Raw genomic sequence first — 23,513 nt, forward strand, 5'->3', positions numbered from 1 at the left:
CTTGGCTAGGGGAGTCCCTCACCTAGCTCACCTTCCTTCACCCCTCCTTTACTGGTTCAGGGCCTTTTTTGAATCATCCTCGTCAATAACTTGTTCTTTGGAGGAAAAATGAGAAAAATATTGCCTTCTTAGTTGTCCCTGGGAAAAGCTTGCTTGTGATTAGGAGTACTTACCAAGAGGAGGACTAAGAACATGGCAACCCAAAAACCCTTTTGGTTTGATTTGTTTTTGTTTTTTTTTATTTTTTGTTTTCTTTTGAATTTCATGCAATAATTCACAGTCCCAAGCCCACAGTTTTCAAACAAAGTAGGAAAAAGGAAAAAAGAAGCAAAGGAATTGGTGGTTTTGTTTTTTGTTGTTGTTTCAAGCAGGACCAAATGTCAGAAAAAATGCTGCTTTTCTCAATCTTTTTTTTTGTCCTTTTTAAAATTTAGTTTATTTTTTTAAAATTTATTTCTGCAGGCAGTATTAATAGGGTTTGGTATAACCAGCAAGCACTCCTCTGTGTGTGTATGTGTGTTTGTGTACACATGTATGTATGTGTGCAGGTCTGTCTCAGTGTAGAGGAAGGTCTGCATAGGGGCAGGAGGAAGGGGAAGGGGGGGGTGTGCTGTGTGCATTTATATTGCATCAGGTCCCTCTTCTCCAGGAGAATGGGCACTAATTCTTCTTGTCATTCATTAGGGAAAGGAAAAGTTTAATTGAGATGATAAAACTCATCAATAGAGATTTTCTTTTTTCTTCCCATTTTACTTTTTAAAAATGTTTTTTCCTTTTTTTTCCTTTTCCCCAAAGTTCTCCAAAGTTGCTGAACAAATTCAAACTCCCGTTAGCTATGTGGTTTGTCTTCCTGAAGGGCTCTAAAGTAGATGTTCCAGGAAAAGTGTCTGCTCTGGCATGATCCAGCAAGTCCCCAGATCTACAAGTTGTTGCCTTTTCTTCTCAAGGATTATCCTAATGTTGTTTATAAAGGACAAACATGTTCTGAATCCTTGCTTCTACCCCTTGTTTCTACCCTCCTCTTTCCAACCTCAAGAAAGTTTTTTTCTTTTTTTCCTTTTATGAAAATCTTCATTTTCCAGCTTCCCTTCCCAACTTGCCCCTCCCCAGCCCAACCCTGCTTGGCAAATTTAGTAAGAGTTTGAAATTAAAAATTTTTTTTCCCATTTTCATAACAGTTATTGTAATTTTGTCTTCTGGGTGTAGGTTCATATGTGAATGACGGGGGTTTGGGGTGTGTGTGTGTCAGTGTGTGTCAGTGTGGGTGAGTGTGTGTGTGTGTGTGTGTGTGTGTGTGTGTGTGTGTGTGGCACACACACATCAGGACTTAGCACCAGTCATCATCGTCAGTCTCACTATAGGGTTCGTGCAGTCCTTTCCGGGGGCCTTGCCCTCGATGCCTGGCCAGTCCGTGGGTAGGATAGTAGCCATTTGGTAATCGCCGTCCGTGTCTGGAGGGCGAGACTGAGGCTGGGCCTCCTGCCCGGGAAGTCCTGGGCGACCGCCCGCTACCAGAGGAGGCATGTGGCGGGGTATCATAAGTGAAGGCTGCTTCTTCGCTCCCTGGACCATCGGCGTCATAGTCTGAGCTGTGATAGTAGCTGCCGTGGTGCCGGGGTCCCGGGTGCCCCTCTGAGGTATGGGGGCTAGGTGCTGGCCACCGGGACCCAGCATGGCGGTAAGCCCTCGGGGACTCATTTCTTGGTGGGGCAGTGGCATGCCGCTCCATTCCTGGTGAGCGGCTACTGCTGTGGCCCCCTCCAGAGGGCCGTTCCCCCACCTGGTGCTCAGCAGAGGGGGCCTGGTACCTCCGTGTTCCAGGAGTGGAGGATCTGCAGGGGCGCACTGACTGCTGCTGCTGCGGCGGCGGCTGGGGACCTGCGCTGCCAGCCTTACGGATCACTGGGGAATAGGACACATGTGGCCTGGGGGTAGAAGGGGTCTGGGGGAGCTGGCGGCGTCCACGCCGCGGTGTGCTGGTACCAGATGTTGAGGGGACTGGGCTTCCACTTACGGAACTACTGCCCTACACGAAAATTGAAACAAAGGAAATCAAAAAAAAATATACAACAAAATCAACCAAGAAGAGACAGGAGGAAACAGAGGACAAGACGGAAAGAAGGAGGCAAAGGAAACAAAAGAAAATAAAACCCAACAGAAAACAGAGGAGGGAGGGGAAGGAAAAAACAACAATTTAATGGAAAAAAGGAGGAAAGCAACAGCCACAGGGAAGAGGAAATAAGAGACAACAAGGGAGATAAAGTAAAAACAAACACAAAAACAGTGAGAAGAGAAATGAGAAATGGAGTTTTGTAAGTTTCGGGGTTTAAATAAGTAGCAAAAATTCCCAAAATTACTCACGAGTCCAGAGGACAGAAATAAATCATAATTGAAACCAAAAAAAGGGAAGCCAAGGGTTAAAGTAAAAAAAAAAAACACAGCAGGGCAGCGGGCAAGGGACATGAGCCAGGGCCAGGCAGGGCCAACTGAGCTAAGGCACCGTCCAGAAAACCAAAAAGGGATTTCAAACAACTTAAACAAAAGTAGCTGCAGTAGAAGAGCATGGCATGGGTGGGGAAAGAGGGCACTGTGTTTGTGGTCACTGGGGTAGAACTAATGGCTGATGAAGTGCCCTCCTGGGTATGGGTGTCACTTCATAGGACTGGGTATCTATCTTTCAAGGGGAATGAATGAATGCCCCAATTCTCATTTAGTCTTGTTGGGAGGGGGATGCTAACCCCCCCCCCCCCAGTATGTCATGGGAGCTGGAACACAGGGAACAAGGAGGAGAGGACCATATCTGAGGCAAGGACAGTTTTGGGCATGGGGAGGAGAGAGGAGGAATGTGTGGCTATGGGGGCAGAGGGCAGGATGAGTTGGTTGGTGGTAGGGGCTTTGGTCCCTCCCCATCTTCCTTTTCCTGCCCAGAGTGACTTTTCTTACAGCTGCAGCAGTTGCAAAGCAGTCTTGGCCTATGTGGTTTAGCACATGGTTGGTTAGTCTGGAGAGATTCACTGACTGCCTTCTCACCAATTCACTGGTTCCCAACATAAATTTCTTTCAGGTACTTACCTGAAGGGGACTTGGTGCACAAGTTACCCTTCACTACTTGTTAGTGCTTGTTTCTACCTATGTGTTTCTATTCCTGCTCTCTGTATAACCTCGAGCATAACCTAAATAACATAGTGAAGCTATTTACTCTGGAGATGTGGGGACCACCTGGATTGAGTAGGTCTTGAAGGAGAACTAGGACAAGAAGAGGCACCATTGCTAGGAACAGAGTTGCTTGGGGTGTAATTAGAAGGTAGCTTGCTGGGGGACATCTTACCCAGCCTCCCAAACAGATTTCTCTTAAGCCCTGGCTTAAGCCTGGTCTTTCATTCCTCACATCTCTGTATTCTCCATGACCAAGTGGAACCAGGGGAAGAAGGACAATATGTCAGACCCACCTGCCTATGAGCCATATGCTCTCGGCCCTCACTGGGGGAACGAGACCAGCGTTGGTCTCGGGCTCGGGGCCGTCCATATTCAGACCGCTCCTGGGAATAGCGTTCCTTGTCTGAGGATGGATGGTGGTGGTGGTGGTGGTGATGGTGCTGATGGTGTTTTCGGTCCTTGGGCCTTCCTCGCTCTTGGTCTCGATCTTTTGAAGGCAAATCCCCAGATTGGGTGGTAACGCTCAGGTCTGTTCCCAAACCTGGGTCAGAGATAGGAAGAAACAGTTATGACCTACTAGAGAGGGGGTAAGGAAGGCAGGAATGTCTCATGCTTTTTGCCCTTAGGCTTCCGACCTAATGAAGAAACTGTTGACAGAACCAAGAAGAACTCAGTTGGGAGACTGCCAGAGTTACTTTCTTGATATTTCTTAATTCGCTTGTTCCTTACCCTCAGCCTCCTTGTGCAGAGACTCTCCTTCCCTAAACTTTCCAGCCTCCTTTTTTCCTTCCAGGCTCCTACCTGGTTTCCTCAAACAGCTCTTCTTGGAGCCCTCTTTAACTGTGTTTTTCATTGATTTTGGATCTAGTTCTTTGGTAAGTGGCTCATTCTCTGTCCCTCACAGTTTCCATAAGCCATGCTCTCTGAACAGTCCCTACAATATCTCCTCTCTAGATGCTTAAAGGTCATCTCTCCTAAAATACTTCTAGTTTTCTGAAACTTTAAGTGTCAAATCTGTACTTTTCTAACAACTGATCCATTTCCATCATCAACATCAGCCCCATTTATTATTCTCCTGGTTCAAAACCTATAAGTCATCTTTTGACTCACCCCTTACCTCTGACCAGTGTCCATGGACATCATTCTAGATTTTCTAAGTCCTCACTCTCTCATGTCTTCACTTACCCTTGGTGGAATCCTTCTTCTACTTCATTCCACTTAAACACTCCTATAAAGGACCTTTCCATCCCTGATGTCTTCTTCTTAACAGTCTTGGATAATCAGTGCAGATTCTTCAGTCTGCTATTTAAGCTCTCCATCATCTAGACTTCTTGCCATAGCATTTTAGAGTTGAAAGCAACCTTTGGCATGATTTAATTCAGTCTCTTCAGTTTATAGATGAAGGAGGTTAAGTGACTTGTCCAAGGTAACTTATGCAAGTATTATTAATAATTATAGAAGAAGTGACAGAGGTGGTAAGTAGGCATAGCAGGGATTATATGACCTAAAACCCACTGAATTAGCTTGGCCTTCTCTTTCTTCCATCACTTTACCTATCTCTGCTTTTGCTCAGGTTCCTGTATGATGGAAGGCCTTTCTGCCTTCATTTATCTTAATCCTATTTACTTTAATTTTTATTGATAAATTTTGTTTTGATGCATCATATAAACCTTCCTGGGCTTCCAGCATTCTAATTCTGTCTGTTTAGGTGATGCCTCCTTCCTCTACAAAGGTTTCCTTGAAGTATGACCTAATAATATTAAGGAACTTATAGCCAAATGGGACCTTAGTTCAATTTCCTCATTTTTCTAGACAAAGACATTTTAAGATGGGGGTGAGGAACTGATTTGTCCAAAGTTACACAGAAGAGAACAGGCAAAACTTGGGACATGAAGCTAGGATTTTTTACTCCAATATTTTCATTTTCACACTGCCCACCCTACCTGGCTTGTCTTTCCTTCCTTTGTGTTCATTCCTGCCCCATCTACATAATTTGCCCAGAATACACACATTTGCTTATGCTGCCTTCCACATCTCTAGTTATATCACTTCTTAAAGGGGGGACCACATCTTCTCTGCTTCCTCATTCCTGCCTCAGGTAACTTTGCGGGTATCTTTGCTAGAAATGCCCCCTCCCTTTAGATTACAACTTCTACATAATAAAACCTTCCCTGATTACTCCAGTTCCTACTAGTCCCTCTCATCTCTAAACCGGCGCCTATCATAGTTGGACAGTGAGTATTTCATGTGAATCAGTCCAGCCTCCTTCATTAGACTAAGTTTCTTGTAGCTCTACTCCATCCCCAAATGTTGGGAAAAGAGTAGACCAACCAGCAGATGAACTTTCCTGTTTGTTCATTCTCCAAAGGGGAGGGGTCAGCAGTGGTGTCAGCTCCCAAGCAATCACTACCATGTGACCTGGGGACAGGTCTAGCCTGTTTTTTAGCACTAGCTCAGTGCAGAGCAAATTCTGGTATCCTACCTATGTATTTCTGACATAAGTCCAAGTTTCTGAAGGGGAAGGGCAGAGGAATTATCCAGAAGGGTTGATCCAGTTATTCTCTGACTTGTGTTTTTGGTTCTCCAGACTCACAGGCTCCTGTTCTCATACTTCAGTGAATATCAGAATTGAGGGGGAGGGTGCTTCAGAGTCCAGATAGCCTGAACAATCAATAATTGAACAAAACTTCCTACAATAGCATTCCCCAACAACTATCATCTATCCTTAGCTTTAGGGCTTTCAGTGAGGGGAAACTGATTACTTCTCAGGACAGCTTATTTTCTTTTTCCATAATTCAAATGGTTAGGAAGTTTTTCTTTATATTGATGCTAAATCTACCTCTCTGAAACCATTACCTATTGACCTTAGTTCTGCTCTATGGGGCAAAACAGAACAAATTTAATTTTCCTTCCACATAAAAGTCTTTAAGATACTTGAAGACAGCTATTAAGTGTCTTCTCTTCTTCAGGCTAAATATCTTCCATTCCGTTAACCAATTTTCATGCAGTATAATCTTTTTTTTAAAAGTTTTTAAATTTTTTAAAATTTTTTAGGTTTTTCTAAGGCAGTGGGGTTAAGTGACTTGCCCAAGGCCACACAGCTAGGTAATTATTAAGTGTCTGAGGCTGGATTTGAACTCAGGTACTCCTGACTCCAAGGCCAGTGCTTTATCCACTGCGCCACCTAGCCACCCCTCATGCAGTATAATTTTGAGAACCTCTCCTATCCTAGTTGTCCTTCCTTGGAGGCTCTCCAGTTTATTAATGTCCTTCCTAAAGTGTGGTACCCAGAACTAAACATGATATTCCCAATGTGGTCTAATCTTGGCAGAGCCAGCTAAATGGGACTGTTACCTCTCTCATTCTAGATGATGCATCTCCATACAACCTAAGGTCACATCAGTTATTTTGACTGCTATATCATACTCTTGATTCATAGAGCCAACCACCTCCTCCCTCCATTCTTCTCTCATTCCTTGCTTTGGGCAACAGAACATTTTTTTTTCACAAGTTTTCTCCTCAGAGCATATCTTGGATGGCTGATCGGTGCAGGGAGGTAAAGGGACAGGTAACACTCAACCTGTATCCACATCTGTGTATCGGCTCAGGGAACGCTCTGATGTCCGGTGGCCCCGTTCACGACGTCGCTGATGGTGCCGCTGGTTCTCCTCTGGGGTTACTCTTTCCAGAGAGTAGTCATCCAAGCGCCTACCCTTGTGGCCCAGCATGGAAGCCGAGCGCTTCATGGGACTGGTATCAGAAATGGTCTGAAGGTAGAACAACAAGCCCAAATGTATGGTCATTAATGAAGTTGCAACAATGTCCTGTTGGCAGCCAACTTCAGTCTTGGGGTTATCTCCACTAGACTATAGGTAGAGGGAGGGTAGCTTAGAGGTGGGCCTGTCCCCCACCCATATGCTTTGACAACAGGGGTGTCTGCCATGGAAGAATCTTTGGACACAACTTGAGCTGTTGCCCCTTTCCCCCATGGCCACTATCATTGGTCTTTGAGACTATAGTGATGGTCACCATTACTATGTGGTTAACATGGAAGACAGGATTAGAGAAAAAACTGGGGAAGTCTGAAAGGGATTTGAGGACAGGATAACCCCCAAAGTAGGACAATCAGCTCCAATTAGAGATTTGTATTCCTTAGCCTTAAAACACTTCCTATGGAATAACTTTTGCAAAGTTCAATCAATTCTTGAGTAGAGTCCAACAAGGTCTAGAACATTTGGGATCAGGACTCCCAGAAGTCATTCTTTTCACTTCCTTACCTTGGTATTATGCAAAGCTAATGGTGATACTCAGATTCCTTTTTTAGCCTAGCTTCTGTATCCCACTGTGGTATGGAATGAATGTATGTGTAAGGTAACAAAGGATTAATATTTCTTCTAGTTGGAGCCCAGCCATAAAGTCTGGGCAGTAGGTCTCCATTGCCCTCAACTGCCCTTCTGACTTAGGAACTTTCATGAAAGCAAGGAGGGGCTGTCTTTATGCCCCAGGTGAACCCCTTCCTCTGCCACCTGTGAGAGACACACATGCATTGAGTGTAAAAAGTAATGTGAGGAGAGCTTCAGTTAAGGCTGGACCACAAGTGTGTCTGCTGGAGCCTGGGCCCACAGAGAGCAGACCAGCAAGCATGATGGCTCTCTGGCCTCTAATGAGAGTGGGTAGGTGGAGGGGGTTGGCTGGTGGAGAAGGGAAGGTAGAGTGACTGTAGCCGTTGCCTTACAGAGAAAAATTGCCTGTTCTCTTCCAGGCCCGGGCAGAGAAAAAAGTGTTGTTGTTTTTTCAAAAAGATGCCCTGCTCCTTTTGACTCCCTTGGTCTCTTCTCTTCTCCTGACCTCACTTGACTGTGTGCTTCAGAGGAATTCTCTATTATTTGAAAGTGCCAGACGGAGTGAAGAAGGCTGGGAGCCCAAGATCTTGTTGTCCAGGACCCATGGAGACAGCCTATTGCCCCATCCTGGACTAAAATCAAGTGGGGAAACAGAACAGATCGTGCATGTCTTTCTCTTAAGGAAGAAGAGGTGTAGGATAGGTGTGTGGGCCAGTTTATTAGAACCTAGAATGATGGGTGTCTGAGTAGGAAGGAGTACTTAGAGGGAAGTGAACAGCTGCCTAGGTATCTGAAACCTAAATGGGAGCTTTTGAGAAGGGAGGATATGTATATCTGGCTTCAGCAGTCTGCCTGTGGGAGGATGGGAAGACTTCCAGTCTGCACCAAAGACAGAGGTCTTAGTTTAGGGATCATCTGGGATGGTTAATATGTTTGCAAGGATCAAGAAGCTAACGAGGCAAATACATCATCAAGGATGTTGGGGCCCTCAGGGAAACTGCCCAAGTCATCTTGAGAGAGGAGACATTAAAAGTCATTCAGTCTACTAGACCGTGAGCTCCTTGAGAGCAGGGACTCTTCTTTCATCTTTGTAATCCTCAGCATCAAGCTCAGTCCTCTGCACATCGAAGGCTTAGTAATGTTTGTTGAATTGGACCAGACCTGGTATCAGCCACAGAGCTGTTCCCTCCTATAGGGCTACACAACCCCTCAGCAGCAAGAAACCTCCAGAGACCCTGCCTGAAGAGAGAGAATGGGGTGGGGTGGGCTGCACCAGGGTGCCAGGCACTGCCTGGCCCTGGCTACCAGAGCGAGCCTACCATAGAGGGTGGGGAATGTCAGGGATCAGCAGGGAAGAAACTGGGGAGGGGCCAGAGCTTTAGTGCCCCTCCCCACCCCAGTCAAGGTACGTACACTCAGATTATTCCCACGAGGCCGGCCCTTTCTCCTCTGTCACAGCCCCACAGGATGGTGCACACAGAAAGAACAGAAAGAAGAAAATAAATATCAAAGCAAAAAAGGAAAAGGAGGAGCTGGTTGGTGGGAGGAGAAATCATGTAAAAATGTCACTCATTGAGGGGGACAGCAGAAGAAGAATGGGGAGAAACCTGAGAAAAAGTGAGAAGAGCAAGAAGGAAGAAAATCAGAAAAGATTAATGTCATCAGTGAGCAGCCACTCCAGATAATTAATCTCAGAGCGTATTGCACTGTTTTTATTTATGCTGCGCAGGCTTGCTTGGAACAAACCACTCTGCTGACATATTAAGATTGAAAAAGACAGACAGGAAAGACCAGACAGATAGAAAGACAACAGAGAGGCACATGACCAATGAAGATGAGATAATGAAAGCAAGATGGAGCCTGGAGCAAGTTTCCCAGCACCCTGATCATTGACCCTGCCTCATGCAGGAGATCCCCTGACCCTGCCTCCCCACCATATGCAGGTGGTCTCCACAGCCATTCTTGCCTTTGCTAAAAGCTGCAGTGTTATGGCCCTAGTCACCTCATGCCACTGATGCTGGCAAAGACCCTGGTGGGCTTGATAGCCAGAGGTCTCATTCATGTTTCTCTTAGATTAAGGGTATGTGCATATGTGTCTCTAGGGCATGCAGTTCTCTGTAGTACAGGACATCCAGCCTGCCCACCATCCCTTTCCATCCCACCTCCCAAACCCTTCCCTTCTTCCTCAAGCAGACTCATTCCCAGAGAATGGAAGGAGGGGGAGGTGTTCTTCCTGATGAACTCTGCCCCCAGAGGAAACAGTGCAGCCTTTAGTAGGGTTTAGGGGCTCCTACCCCCATCAAGCTGCCCATTGTTCCCACGCAAGTGCCACACATGAAGCTTGTCTAAAGCCAAACATGCAAACACATGGACTAGTCCAGGATCTTTCATAGACACACTAGCCATTCATTCATGCACCATTTTATCCATCCATCCATCCATCCATCCATCCTTCCATCCATCCAGCCTCAGGAAGGTCAAGCCATATGAGACACAAGTTTAGCTCTCAACTCCTGACTACTGTGACAGACATTTGCCTGAACTTAGAGGATCTTGTTAATACCAGCTTTCCCCAGGCTACTCTCTTAAGGAGACCACCTTAGAATCAGGGGTAGGGAGGTACAGCTTTGGCTTCTGGGCAACAAGGATCAATGCCATGGAGTCAGAATTCCCTCCTCTCCACCCCATGTACACCCACACAGACATCTTCACACACCTTACAACAAGGATGGGAGAAAAGCCAACAGGTTGGCAAAGCAGCTCAGGAATCAACCACTTGTAAGTCAACACACACACATGCACATCCATCCACACGTGCACCCTCACATCAAGGCCCCTTCCAAAGTCTCAGCTTAATCAGGATGAAAATTTCAGTAAACATGAACCTCGGCCATGCTGGGATTGACCCTTGCTGTGGGCATCCTGAGGCTGCCTAGGCCAGGAGCATGCTCATGCGGCACCAGAAGCCTGATGGAATCCAGCCACTGTCTGTCCATCTGTCTGTTAGGACCTTGGTGTTCCAAGGCCAAGTTCCCTTTAACAGACCCATTCCTGGGAGTGAGGCAAAGGGTCCCCTTATCTTCCATATTCTCACCTGTAGCTGTGTGGATTGATCATCAAAAAAACCAATGGGTTTTAAGGGTACCCATGTCATCACCCCACACATGTCACACCCCATTCTTAACCCTCAGGTTGGGAGAACTGGCCACTATGTGCTCTGCAGAGAAGACACCTCATATTTATTATCTTGTTGAATCAAACTGACCCCCTAAATCTTGCCTTAGTCCAGTTGTAAGAATAATCCATTGTTTTTTTCAAAATGACTAGGGAGGCATCAAGTCAGTTTTTTCCCCTACATTCACATTTTTACTTCACATTCACCATTCCCCTGATTGTCAGTGCTTACAAAAAGACCCTCTCCCTCCCTTTGTTCTCCAAATTAAAAGTGAGATACTACCTTTAGCCTTAATTCATACACCTTCCTAGATGTAAAATGTGTAGAGTTCTAGGTTGGTAGGAAGTATAGAGAGGGCTTGTATAGACTGGGGCCCCAAGTAGGAGCAGGAAAGCTGACAATGGCCTCCCAACCTGAATTCCCAATTGGGTGCCTTCCCCCAACCAGAATAGAAGCAGGCTTTAAGGATAGACCTTATTGTGCTGACAGAGGTAGAGGGATTTACAAAGAGAGTTGTCACCACCCTTATCCTTCAGACACTTTCTCATGCTTTGGCTCCTTAGAAAGGAGCTATCCAATTTATTGAAGATCTCTTGCCCACTTTGAGAAAGTAACAGAGCTCAATCTTGCTTGGTGTGATGCTTTCATCACTGCCTCTTTAGCTTTCTTGGAAAAGGTCATAGGGACTATATTTTAGATAGTCCCAGAAACAACTAATCATTTCTTCTTTGTAAGGTCTTCATCAATAGTGAATTTCCCTCCTTTCTTGCTCCCCTCCTCCTCCCTAACCCAATCAATAGGTCAGCTGCCACCATAGCTATTGGGAACCCAAATAAATTCAAAGTAAGCCTAAGCCAGTTACCAACTAGGAAGATCCAGTTTATATGCCCAAACAAAAGCAAAAGAAAACTCGATTCAGTGATTAATAGATTTCCATTATTAATACTCCAGCTCATCTCTGATAGCTCATCTCTGCATTGGCTATTGAATTTGTTTGTGTATATGTATCTATTCATACACTCATAGTAGTGGGAGTAGGGCAAAGGCTTAGTGAAGAGATTTCTGAATGGTTTCCGGTCTGGCTCCACCTCCCGAGGCCAGAGGGGAGGGAGGGGTTGTAGGGAACCTCTGGCTCTCTAAACACCTAAGGAATCTGCAACAAGTTCCTCACTACCCAACCCAGCTAGCCTGTTCCCACTTGAACCATATTTTTCTTCAATTCAGGTCCTCATTCCTATCCCTAACTCTCTATACCATGGACCGCTTAGTCAATAATGACCTACACTCCCAGAAAGGGGAGGTCTCTCTGTCAAAAGTGCAAAAGCTGGGGTGGGGGGGAATACCCCACCCCTTTGGGGTTGGGGCTACAGAGCAGTTAGTGGCCTTCTTAGGCAACAACTGCTCTCTGGGGGAGTGGGCCCTCTGTGGGCTCACCTGCCCCCCCCCTTGGAAGGTTCCGATGAAAGCCCCTCACCTGGTTTTCAGCTGGGAGTCGGGGCATGGAGGTGGCTCTGCCCTGCCCTTCCATAGGGAGGTAGTGGTCGCTGTCTGAGTAGCCGTCCTTCCCCATCTCTCTCATCTCCACAGACTGCAGGGGACACAGCAAGGGTGTGGGTGAGCCTTAGGCTTGAAGCTGTGGAGCCAAGGGGATCCCACAGCAGAACCAGGAGTCCTGGGCCATAGCTTTGGTTTCTCCTATCCTACTGGCCTATTAAGACTAGCAGGTGGTTGCTCATGGGGTGGGCAATGTCAACAGTGTCAAACTGTTTACATCCCATGGGCTTTATCACAGGCAGATTTTCTAGTCAGTAGTTAGTTACTCTTTGTTTGCTCTGTAGACCTTCTTTCAAGTCTCTGTTTTCCTGACTATTTCTGGGTTGGGCTTGGGGAAAAGAGAATTCCAAATTACTTCCACAACTTTAGCATCTCTGGACCAGCTCTGATGTGGTAGATTTAGCATCTGTAGGTTGACTAGCCATTCCATTCTAGCACCATGGTGGCCCATGTCTCATTTGCTTATCCTAAAGCCCAGGGAGAGAAAAAAGGATCTGTGCTAACTCAGTAAGAGGACTCTGAGAAACTAAATAGAAAGGGATGTGAGACTGTCTTGCTTGTTCTTGATTTTTCTTTTTGTCCCCCTCCCAGGTCTTGCTTTACACAGTCAGTCTCTTAGTTTCTCTTTGTCTCTTAGTCTAGGAAGTGACAGTTCACCTATCTCTAGCAGAAAGAAGCTAAGGGAAGGGGTAAGAGGTCAGATGACTTCTGTCACTCTTTGATGAAGTAAGACCCTTATAGATCATTCTTGACTATAAAGTATTTATGATTTTTTAAAAATCACAATTCAATCCTTCCCTTAGGATTTGTTTGGCACCTGAAGTACGTCATCAAAGGGAACTTTCGTTCAATACAGCAGTATCACTAATTGGATTTAAAGTAAGTCTTGTCTCTGTATTGCAAATTATCACAGTATTCAGAGCTGGAAGGGCCTTTGGGATCTTCTGGTCCAACTCTTTTATTTTTAAAGAAGGGAAAACAGAGGCAGTAAGTAGCATAGCCGGGACTCAAGCCCAGTTTCTCTCTGTGCCCTTTCCAGTATATTAGGATGCTTTCTGAGAACCACAGATAGCACTCAGATCTGGAGATAGGCTCTCAGCAAAAGGCAGCTTTGGAACAGAAAGAGAAAGAAGGCAGCCTATCTGTGTCCAGGGACTGAGATATAAGATGAAGTTCTGGGCTGAGGCTGAAGGCTATAAAACCTCCTTGTAGCCCTTAGACCCAGATGTTTATAATGGGAAATGATGGAGCAAAGAATGCTGGGTTGGTTTTAACAATTCATTAATATGCTTTAGACAAGCAGCCTATGACAAAGAGACATGGGTCAGAGGTGAAGGATGGATTCCTCAGTAGCTAGAGAGACAAGGACCTTTTAAGAGTGGCAAAAAGAATTTCTCTGCAAGAGGGAACTCTTTGTGAGTCTGCCTGACTTAAGATCAGAGGATTCAGAGGGGGATTCTGAAGATCAGAATGTTTAGTAGGCTGCACTTCTAGGGAGTAGTAGAGCAGAGTTTTGAACCTAGATCTTGCAACTCTGAGTAGATTCAGTGCTCTCTGGACACCACTCTTTGCAGGACCATCTCTGTTGTAGACAGAGAGGCAAGGGTCCTAGTCAGGATTCATAGCAGCACTGGGACTCTGGTCCTATTACATCACCTCTCTGAGCCTCAGCTGACTCACCTAGAAAATGGGAATAAAACAATACCTCCCTCATCAGGGTTATTTTAAAGAAAACACTATGGAGATGGAAGGATCTGTCATTTTTCTGCAGATACCATGGAATGTAGAGTCAGAAGCAGTCACTCTAAAAGCTGTGTGTCAACTCAGTCAAGTTGTGCCTGCATGTGACTGTCTACTTCTGTTAGAATAAGAATATCCTCTGGAGAGATTTCTGTTTCTACTTTTCTCTTTCTTGCTTACCTACTAAACCCCTACTTTGGTTTTTTTCTTTTTCTTTTTCTTTTGCAAGGCAATGGGGTTAAGTGGCTTGCCCAAGGCCACACAGCTAGGTAATTGTTAAGTGTCTGAGGCCGGATTTGAACTCAGGTACTCCTGACTTCAGGGCTGGTGCTCTATCCACTGCGCCACCTAGCTGCCCCTAAACCCCTACTTTGGAAAAGAGTTTTATCCTCATCTGGGCCAAGAGAGGCTAGGAGTGGAAGGAGAGTGGCCCCTGAGCCTGTGTTCTTCTCTAGGTTTGGATATTATGGAGGGAGTCAACTTCATACTTTACTTCTTCCCTCATCCGACCCCTTCCCATCCTTTTCTTCCAATGCTGCTTTCTCCTTGGCTCAGTACCCTCCCTTTCCCTAAGTGAAGTAGGAATTAGCAAGCAAGATTTAACCCTTTGTGGGCCCCACTTTTGGGCACGAGGACGTAAGTACCTGAGAGCTGGGTCGGCTATTGGGTAAATCATCTGGAGGTCCTCGTTCAGGGCTCCATGTCCCTGTCTTCTGGAACATCTCTTGGGCACGCTGGGTCACCCAGGATGGACTCTCCTTCATGCCACCTTCATGGGCCAGACTGCCAAGGTGGGACAGAGAAATATGCAGTAAGTCCCTCTATGGGGGACTCAACAGATGCTGTGTCTATATCTCTCCTAAACATCTTTGTAAGAAATTCGAAGTCTATGTCTTAGGGGCAACTAGATGGTACAGTGGATTGAGGACCTGAGTTCAAATATGACCTCTGACATCTAACGATTGCCCAGCTGTATGACCTTGGGCAAATCACTTAACCCTATTGCCTCAAATAAATGAATTTTTTAAAAAAATGAAGTCCATGTCTTATTCCCTCCTCAAGGCTGTGAACTTCTCATCTCTGTGTAGGTGCTCTGCAGATGTTTGCTAAACTGAAATGAAAATGGCAGGGTGGTCTCTTGACCTATTCCTGTACATCCTCTTCCTCTGAGAGCATGGTACCCTCCTGGCCTCTCAGTAGGATGATCTCATCCAACTGTTCAGGGACCAGCAGGGGCAAGCACAGTTGGTGAGCCATTTCCCCCAAACAATTACTTTCCCCACTCTTATCCCTGTCCTTTGAAGAGCAAATCCAGTGTTCCCATTCCATTCCCTTGGGCTCACTCCAGTGTAGGCTATGGTCCTCTAAGTACATGCCTCCAACCAGGTAGACACAGTCACTCACATTTTTGGGATGAACATAGAGTATCAACTATGTTCCTTTGGTAAGATGGAGGACCCCTGGTCCTTAACAAATTCTCTGCCTCTATATTCTTTGTTTGGCTGGGTGGTACTGATTCCCTTTTTGGCATGGTAATCTGGCCAACTGATGCACCCTCAGAACCAGAGTTTTTTCCCCCCAAATACCCCACAGTTGGGTCCTCCCATATGTATTGTCTCTCCTCCTTGCACACAGGGACTGTTGCCTTCCTATCTGGATCAGTTGCTTAGCACAGTGCAAGCATACAGTAGACTTTTCTTAAAAATTCATTCTTTCAAAAGGCAGAATGCCAGAGATGTGGGAGGAGGTGCAGCTGTGCTTGCTCTGGGCCATACTCACAGGCTACCTTGGTCCAGCTGGGAAGAGGGGAGAGCATTCTGAGTAGGGCCACCTTCCTGAGTTGGGGACGGTGGCTCCATGCGCTGGAACATCAGTGGAGTCCGGTTCTGTAGGAACAGATGAGGATTCAGAGGGACATAAGGCTAACCAGTGTCTTAACTGGGCATCTGTGACTATGGAAGCACCAAGATGTAGGGCTTGGAGACTCACATGGGAAAAGAGAGGAGGAAGGGCAGGAGGGAAAAGGGGGGGAGAGGGGAAGAGAAGAAATTGTAGAAAAGTAAGAATGGGCAGGGGCAGAATGCCTTCAAATTAAGAAGAAACCTAAGGCAGAGAAGTAGAGACTTCCCCAACCAGGTTTTTCTGGTTTGGGAAGGGGTTGCAAATCTTTCTTCCAAGGCAAAGACTGAAGAGAGTTAAAGAAGTTGGTACTTCTGAATCCGGAGATAGCTGAGGGAGGATACTTAATGTCAATCTCCTTGGACATGAGAGCTCACTTTTAGATCATTACTTCCTGTTTTCCAAATTCACTCAACATACAGTGGAAAAAACTGATGAGAAATGGCTAGAAGGGAGACCCAGGAGAGATATTTAGGGAACTCCCATAATCCATGATTAGGGAGAAACAAGCAATAACCAAAAGAGGTTCCAAAGAACATCAGAGCAAGGCAAGGGGATGGACCAAGTCTGGGTCCCCAGTGTAGCCTTCGCTCTTCTTCCCCATCTCAATGAACAAGATGATCCCCCCAGGTCCTTTCTGGCCTTGGCCGATGGGCCCCAGTGAATCTCCTCATTTGTAGCCAAACTGGGCTGGGCTGCAGCAGGTCTGGGCTTCTACTTGCCTGCTCCTCCCTCAGGGCTTGTAGCTTCTTGGCCTTGCTCTGTCGGTAATACTCCATGATCATCATGGCTGCATATATCTTTCCCACTGTCAAGTCTGTGGCTGTGGGCAAATGGGACAGGCAGGCTCCATGTGAGAGAGACCGAGGCTGTTTCCCAGGCCCATTTCAGAATGGAACTTGGGACCCAACTAGAATCATAGGAATTGGAGGAAGAGGGCCAGAGGAGAAAGGTAAATAATTAAGAACCCAGGTTCTTTTACCTCAGATGTAGAGATTTTTCCACTATCCCTGATGTCCCCCACCATACTCTTCTATCTTATATAGTGTTAGAGCTAGAAAGTACTTTCAAGATTACTTAGTCTTGGGTTAGGGCCTGACTCCTAGGTCAGTGCTTTAACCATTAGTTTGTACTGCCTGTAAGAAGGCAGAGTGGCTGCATCTGTCCTTGGTTCCCAACAGGCCCCTGCCCTCTTCCAACTTAGGGATCCTGCCTGCTGTCTCCCTGGCCATTCTTCCCTCCATCATGGCTCCTCCAATTCATCCTTCCTCCTTTTCAAACTATACAACATTACACCAGGAGCCTTCTCCAAACTCCTACCCCAATATAAGGAGCTGGACCAGGGCCTCATATAGAGGCTGTTCTTCTCCTGGGGTCTGGAGGAAGCATTGGGAATCATTCTTACATTTGTGGGGGGTGACGAGGAGGTCAAGTGTCTTTTGTGAAAGGTTGGGCCAAATGGCCATCATCTCCTTCCGTAACTCAGCATCCATCTGTTGTTTGTCTGCTCCCCCTGTAAAATCAAACAGAAAACAGAGTGAATGTGGGGCTGGGTTGGCAAGTGGCCTGTTCTCTGGCCTCACCCATGTGCTGGTTTGAGCCAGGCCTGGGCTGTCAGGTGGAAGATGTGGAAGTGACAGGCGCCTGATGTCAGCAATGGGGACTGAGATTCGACCTGCCTGCTGGACAGCTCCATGGGATGGACCACCAATGCCTCAAATTTCCTCATCTGACTTTGGCTTCCTCTCATTCCTGTTTTTGTCAGAAGCCTCTCTGTCCTTTCTGTCTGCCATGATTATGCTGTCAGTCACCTTCCTATCAGTTCCATATACAATCAGCCATCAAGTCCAGGCATTTCTACCTTTGCAATGACACAAGCTTGTCCCTTCTTCTCCATTGTTAGCACAGGGTTTGGCACACAGTAGGTGCTTACTAAATACTGACTAAGCCGGGTCCTTATCTCACCTAGATTATTGTAAAGTCCTCCTAACTGGCTTCCTTGCCTCAAGTCTATTTCCTGTGCAGTCCACTCTGTACACCAATGCCTGAAGGAATTTTCCCATCAGTTCTATTCTAAAACTTGTTAATACCTCATTTTTTACTAATTAAAGTTTAAACTCTTTGCCCTGCCCTCTCACAGTCTGATTCCTACCCACTTGTCCAGTTTTATCTTTTGCATATTTGTCATTCTGGCCAAAGTGGTCTAATCTTTATTTCCTTTTCTTAGATTCATGCCTGCACTCACCTCACCTGTACCTCTCCATTGCTGAGATCTTTGAGATCACCCTAAGTTACCAGGTCTTTCTTGTGAGCCTTCCCTAGCACCTCTGGGTGAAAGTGATTTCCCCTCAGCAAACATCCCACAGTACTCTGTTCCCTTATATCCTCTCATGTCTTACTGGAGTATTTGTTATATTGTCCTCTATTAGAACATGAACCCTTGAGTATGGGATCTTTAATCTTTAGGTTGCACAGCCTGTCAGAAGGCAGACTTGTAGCTGCATGCGTCCTAACACCAGTTAAACACTGAGTTCTAGATGTATGGTGCAGCCAGCCCTGTGGGGGAGAAGGCCTTATCAGCCAAGCGGCATGCACAGTAGGCCTGACTAAAGAGTGTACCCCATGGAGAGTAAAATGAAGCTCAAAGGCAAAATGTCCTTTAGAAGTCTGTCAGGGAAAAGGCCATGACTGCATACAGAACTGCACTCTTGGGGTCAGTGGCTTAGTCCTAAGATTTCAAAGAATGGGGTCTTAGGAACAAAATGCCTCCATAGGCAGATGGGCCTCAAGAAGAGAGACTACTAACAAGAGCCAGAAGAAATGCTCACAACCTGGGCATCATCTCCCCCACCTGTCTATACCCCATCCTACCTGACCTTGGTAGAGCTTGTATGTAGGTTCTTGTCTGCATGCTAAATCCTCTCTTAGAATGTGAGCTCCTTATGGGAAGGGATCATGTCTTTGTCTTTCTTTATATCCTAGGCTCAGCCCAGTGGCTGAACAAATAAGAATTTAATAGTTGTGTGGTACAGTGTGTAATTCACTGGACTTGAAGTTAGGATGAACCTGAATTTAAATCTTCTGTCAGACCCTTACTAGCTGTATGACCCTGGACAGGCCCCTTAACTTTTCTCTACCTCAGTTTCCCTGCTATAAAACAGGGATAATAACATCTCCAACAATTTTCTCCAAAGTTACCAATGATTCCTTAATTACCAAATCTAAAGTTCTTTCCTCAGTCCTTATCCTTCTTAGCTTCTCTTAGCCCTCTTTTTCTGGATACTCTGCTGTCTAGATTTTTCAGACACTACTCTCTCCTGATTCTCCTTCTAATGGTATGATGTTGTCATTCTCATTGGATCTTTTTTTGGGGGGAGGGAGGTGTTGCAAGGCAATGGGGTTAAGTGACTTGCCCAAGGTCACACAGCTAAGTAAGCATTAAATATCCGAGGCTGGATTTGAACTTGGGTCCTCCTGACTCCAGGGCCGGTACTCTGTCCACTGTGCTACCTAGCTTCCCCACTTTGTTGGATTTTTATCCAGATCATATTTATTAACCATGAGTTCCCTCCAAAAATCTTTCCTTAGCACTCTTCTTATTCTAACTCACTTGTTTCATCAGTTCCCCTTGATTCAATTATCATTTTTAGGCAGATGAATCTCAGATTTCCTTTCTAGCCTTAGCCTTCTTTCCTGACCTCCAGTCATATCATTAATTGCCTATTAGGCTTCTCCAGCTAGATGTCCCATAGACATCTTTTTTTTTTTTTTTTTTAGGCTTTTGCAAGGCAAACGGGGTTAAGTGGCTTGCCCAAGGCCACACAGCTAGGTAATTATTAAGTGTCTGAGACCGGACTTGAACCCAGGTACTCCTGACTCCAAGGCCAGTGCTTTATCCACTACACCACCTAGTCGCCCCTATAGACATCTTAAATTCAATAACTCATCATCCACCTCTCAACCCTCATTTTTTCTAAACTTCCATTCTTACATGCTTGTTGATATGCTCCCAATTATTCAGCATCACAGCTTACTTGTCTCCCTGGACTCTTCATGCTCACCTGACATATTCAATCTGTGGTTGAGTCTTTTCTACCTTCTCAGCTTTTGTTTTCTTCACAGTCACTGCCCAGGGGCAGGCCCTCCTCACCTTATACCTGTACTACTGCAGTCAGCTGGTCAGTCTCAAGGGTCTCCTTGCTCCAGATAATCTTCCAAAACACATGTCTGACCATGCTACTCTCTTAATCAAGAAGCCCTAAATAATTCCTTAGAAAACCTTGTTTGGCCTCTTCACAGTCTGGCCCTCTCCTACCTCTGATCTTTCCACTTTCCTTCCCTCTACATATTCTACAGCTACATTTGCCTTCTTGCTGTTCCTCAGACAGGACTCCCTTTTCCTCCTCTTCATGTTTTTGTTGGGGCGGTCTGTCAGGCTTGGAATGTTCTCTTCCTCCTCCCTGCTTCCTGGCTTCCTCAGGGTCCTTCAGTATCAGCTTACATTCTACCTTTTTCCTGATCATCTCTGGAGTGACTTCTGTGTAGATCACCCCCAATTTGCCTCGCACTTATATGCACGTGGTATCTCTCATGTTAGATTATGAGCTCTAGGAGGACAGGCCTGGCATCAAGCTACAGTTCATCAGTGCTTATTGATTTGCCTTGGATTTGTGGATAAAATGTTTAAGGGGGGGGCAGTAATGTGGAAGCTATTGTTTTGGATCTGATTCTGACGATTGAGTACTTCATCCTTGAGTTAGGGAGAGGAAAAGCTACTGTGGTTTGCCACATAAGCTAGACTTGGTAAGAACTTATTTCCAAAAGTTCAGAGGAAGAAATAGAAATCCACACATTAAAATTATCCAAGGAAGTTGATCCAGGAAGGACAGAAAGCTCTCCAGGATGCAATTCTGGAGACTAAGAGATAGTGTTCTTGGGAGGAGAAAAAAGTAGGGGGAGTTGGCTGAAAGGACCACTGTAGATGGATAGGGGACTTACTGGCCAGCCTTTATTTGAAAGATAGAAACAAGATGGCTAACAGCCTAAAATACAAACTCAGGGCATCAGCCTGTAAGAATGTGAGGAGAGTGAAAACTCAGACTAAGCTGAGGTTGGGGAGGAATGATGAGGACAACAAGGGGAAGATAGGAAGAAATAGGACTCATGCTCAGGGAGGACAGACTGGACAATGGAGAAACACAAAATTACTCAGCTCTTCTGCTGCTTCTCTATAAAGGAGGCTGCTCTTTGGATTGGAAAGGACTAAAAACAAAGAGATGATAGGGAGCGGATCCCCAAGGTAAGTAAGGAGATAGCAAGAGAGTATCTAACACATGAGCTTTATCCTAAAATACCAAGAGAGTCTGCAGATAAAATTCAAGGCTTTGCATTGCAGAATCTTGGCAGGTGACTTTTGAAACATTATGGAGGAACAGAAAGGGTAAATAGAAGAAAAGGAGGAAGAGAAATCTCAACCCACAGGCCAGTGAGTTTGATTCCGGATAGCAGTTCAAAATGTATGAACCAGGGTGACTAGGGAACATCCTGAAAAGGAAGTAGTGATCAAGAAATTCTGCATGATCTCATCAGGAATAAATCAATTCAACTATTCTGCTCTTAAAAAATGATGAGCAGGATGCTCTCAGAAAAACCCAGAACTTTTACAGGAGCAAATGTGGAGTGAAATATACTGTATTCTATAAACTACATACAAAGTAACAGTAACATTGCAGGATGATCAGCTGGGAATGACTTAGCAATTCTCAGCAATGCTGTAACCTGAGACAACTCTGAAGGACTTGGGAGGAAGAATCCCCAGAGAGTGAGCTGATGGTGTCTGAATGCAGACTGAAGCAGGCCTTTAAAAACTTTATTTTTCTTGAGGTTTCTCAATGAAGGGTGGTGGGGAGAGAATGAGGGAGAGAATTTGTAACTCCAAGTTCTAAAAATGAAAGTTAAAAATTGTTTTTACATGTAAATAGGGAAAATAAAACACTAAATAAAAATAAAAAGGAGAATAGCTCAATTCATTCAGTATTATTAAGTACTGACAATGTTCCAGGCACTGTGGCATGTTCTTTCAAGGTGCTTACATGGAAGGAACCTTCAAAAATAAATACAGTACAAAGAAAACTGAGTAAAGAGAAAGCACTAGACACTGGACAGATCATGGAAAACTTCAAGGAGGAGGTGGCCAAGATTTCACCAGGTAGAGGCAATAGAGGAGTATGCTCCAAACATAGACTCCAAACATGAGACAGAAGATGGAGTACTGAGATCATGGCATAGCTAAAATGTGCAATTTGTACAGGGCAGTAATATTAAATAAAACTAAAAAAGATAGCAACAAGCATTTATTAAATCTAAGTGGTGGGTCTATGAAGAAAGGGATACCTCCCTCATCTCCCCCCACCCCAATCCCTGATACAATCCCTGTTTCAGGGACCATGGTTCCCAGTGTAGGAGAGAGTTTGCAAATATGGTATACACAAGATAAAGACAGAGTATATATTATGGTAATTTGAAAGGAAAAAGAATTAGCAACTGAGGAGACCAAGAAAGGTCTCCTGAGGAAGATGAGATTTGAATGACACAAGCCTTAAGGATTCCAGGAAAACTGGGAGGCAGAACATTCCAGGAATGGGAAACAGTACCAAAGCTAGGACATGGGAGATAGAAGTGTCACATTTGAGAAAATGCCATATTCTTGAATTGTGGCATGTATAGAAGGAAGTAAGGTTTAAGAAACCAAAAAGTCAGAAGAGTTGATCTTAGAAGACGCTAAGAAGGAGGTGGATGACATGGTCAGAATTATAACTTAGATGAATCGCCTTGGCACCTGAGTGGAGTATGCATTAGAGTGAGGAGGGCCTTGAGGCAGGTAGACCATTTATTGCATTTGTTCAGGAGACAGGTAATGAGGTCTTAATTAAGGTTGTAACTAACTATATGAATGAAGAGAAGACATGAGATTTGGCTGGATATTAGATATGTAGGAGAGTTGAGAAGGACATTGAGGTTATGAGAAGCAGTGTCCAGAAGGATGAGGATTTCCTTGAAGGAGACAGAAGAATTCAAAAGTAGGAAGATCATGATTTCTGTTTTGGACATGTTGAGTTTTGCACAGGACATCAAGTTGGAGATTCTTAACTGTAGATCAGTAGAGAGACTAGGTGGAGCTAAAAATGTGGATGTGGGAATCATCTATATAAAGAAGATAACTGGACTTATATCATTGATGACATTGCCAAGTGGAATAGTATAAAGTGAAAAGGGAAAGGGGTCTTGCATAGCATCTTGGGGTTAGATCCAGCAAAAAGAGACTGAAGAGTCATCAATAGGAGAAACACCAGGAGAGAGCAGTGTCATGAAAACCTAGGAAAGAGATTGTATCCAGAAGCAGAAGATAATAGATAGTATCAATGAAGACTGAGAAAAGGCTATTAGATTTGGCAATTAAGAAATCATCAGTAACTTTGGAGAAGGAAACTTCAGATGAATGATGAGGAAGCCAGTATGCAGATTGCTTAGAAGAGAGTGAGAGGAAAGGAAATGGAAGCACCTAGTGAAAACAACTTTCTCAAGGAGTTTAACCACGAATGGGATAAAAGAGAAAGGACCAGGATTACTAGAGATGATCAGTTCAA

At 45.1% G+C, this 23,513-nt stretch overlaps 1 protein-coding gene across 1 annotated transcript in view; it reads right to left on the reverse strand.

The window, feature by feature from the left end:
• Positions 1-230: 230 nt before the first annotated feature.
• The window catches only part of CACNA1A (calcium voltage-gated channel subunit alpha1 A), a 366,968-nt gene continuing 343,685 nt past the window's right edge, over positions 231-23,513 (reverse strand). Inside the window, exons 41-49 of the mRNA XM_074203549.1 lie at positions 17,273-17,380; positions 16,590-16,690; positions 15,748-15,854; positions 14,613-14,751; positions 12,149-12,262; positions 8,913-8,948; positions 6,737-6,923; positions 3,450-3,697; positions 231-2,026 (exon numbers count right to left, since the gene is read on the reverse strand). Coding sequence (XP_074059650.1) covers positions 1,328-2,026; positions 3,450-3,697; positions 6,737-6,923; positions 8,913-8,948; positions 12,149-12,262; positions 14,613-14,751; positions 15,748-15,854; positions 16,590-16,690; positions 17,273-17,380 — 1,739 coding nt within the window. The 3' untranslated portion in view covers positions 231-1,327. The remainder of the gene's footprint in view (positions 2,027-3,449; positions 3,698-6,736; positions 6,924-8,912; positions 8,949-12,148; positions 12,263-14,612; positions 14,752-15,747; positions 15,855-16,589; positions 16,691-17,272; positions 17,381-23,513) is intronic.

The sequence above is a fragment of the Macrotis lagotis genome, chromosome X, assembly GCF_037893015.1.
Source record: "Macrotis lagotis isolate mMagLag1 chromosome X, bilby.v1.9.chrom.fasta, whole genome shotgun sequence".
Lineage (NCBI taxonomy): Eukaryota > Metazoa > Chordata > Mammalia > Peramelemorphia > Peramelidae > Macrotis > Macrotis lagotis.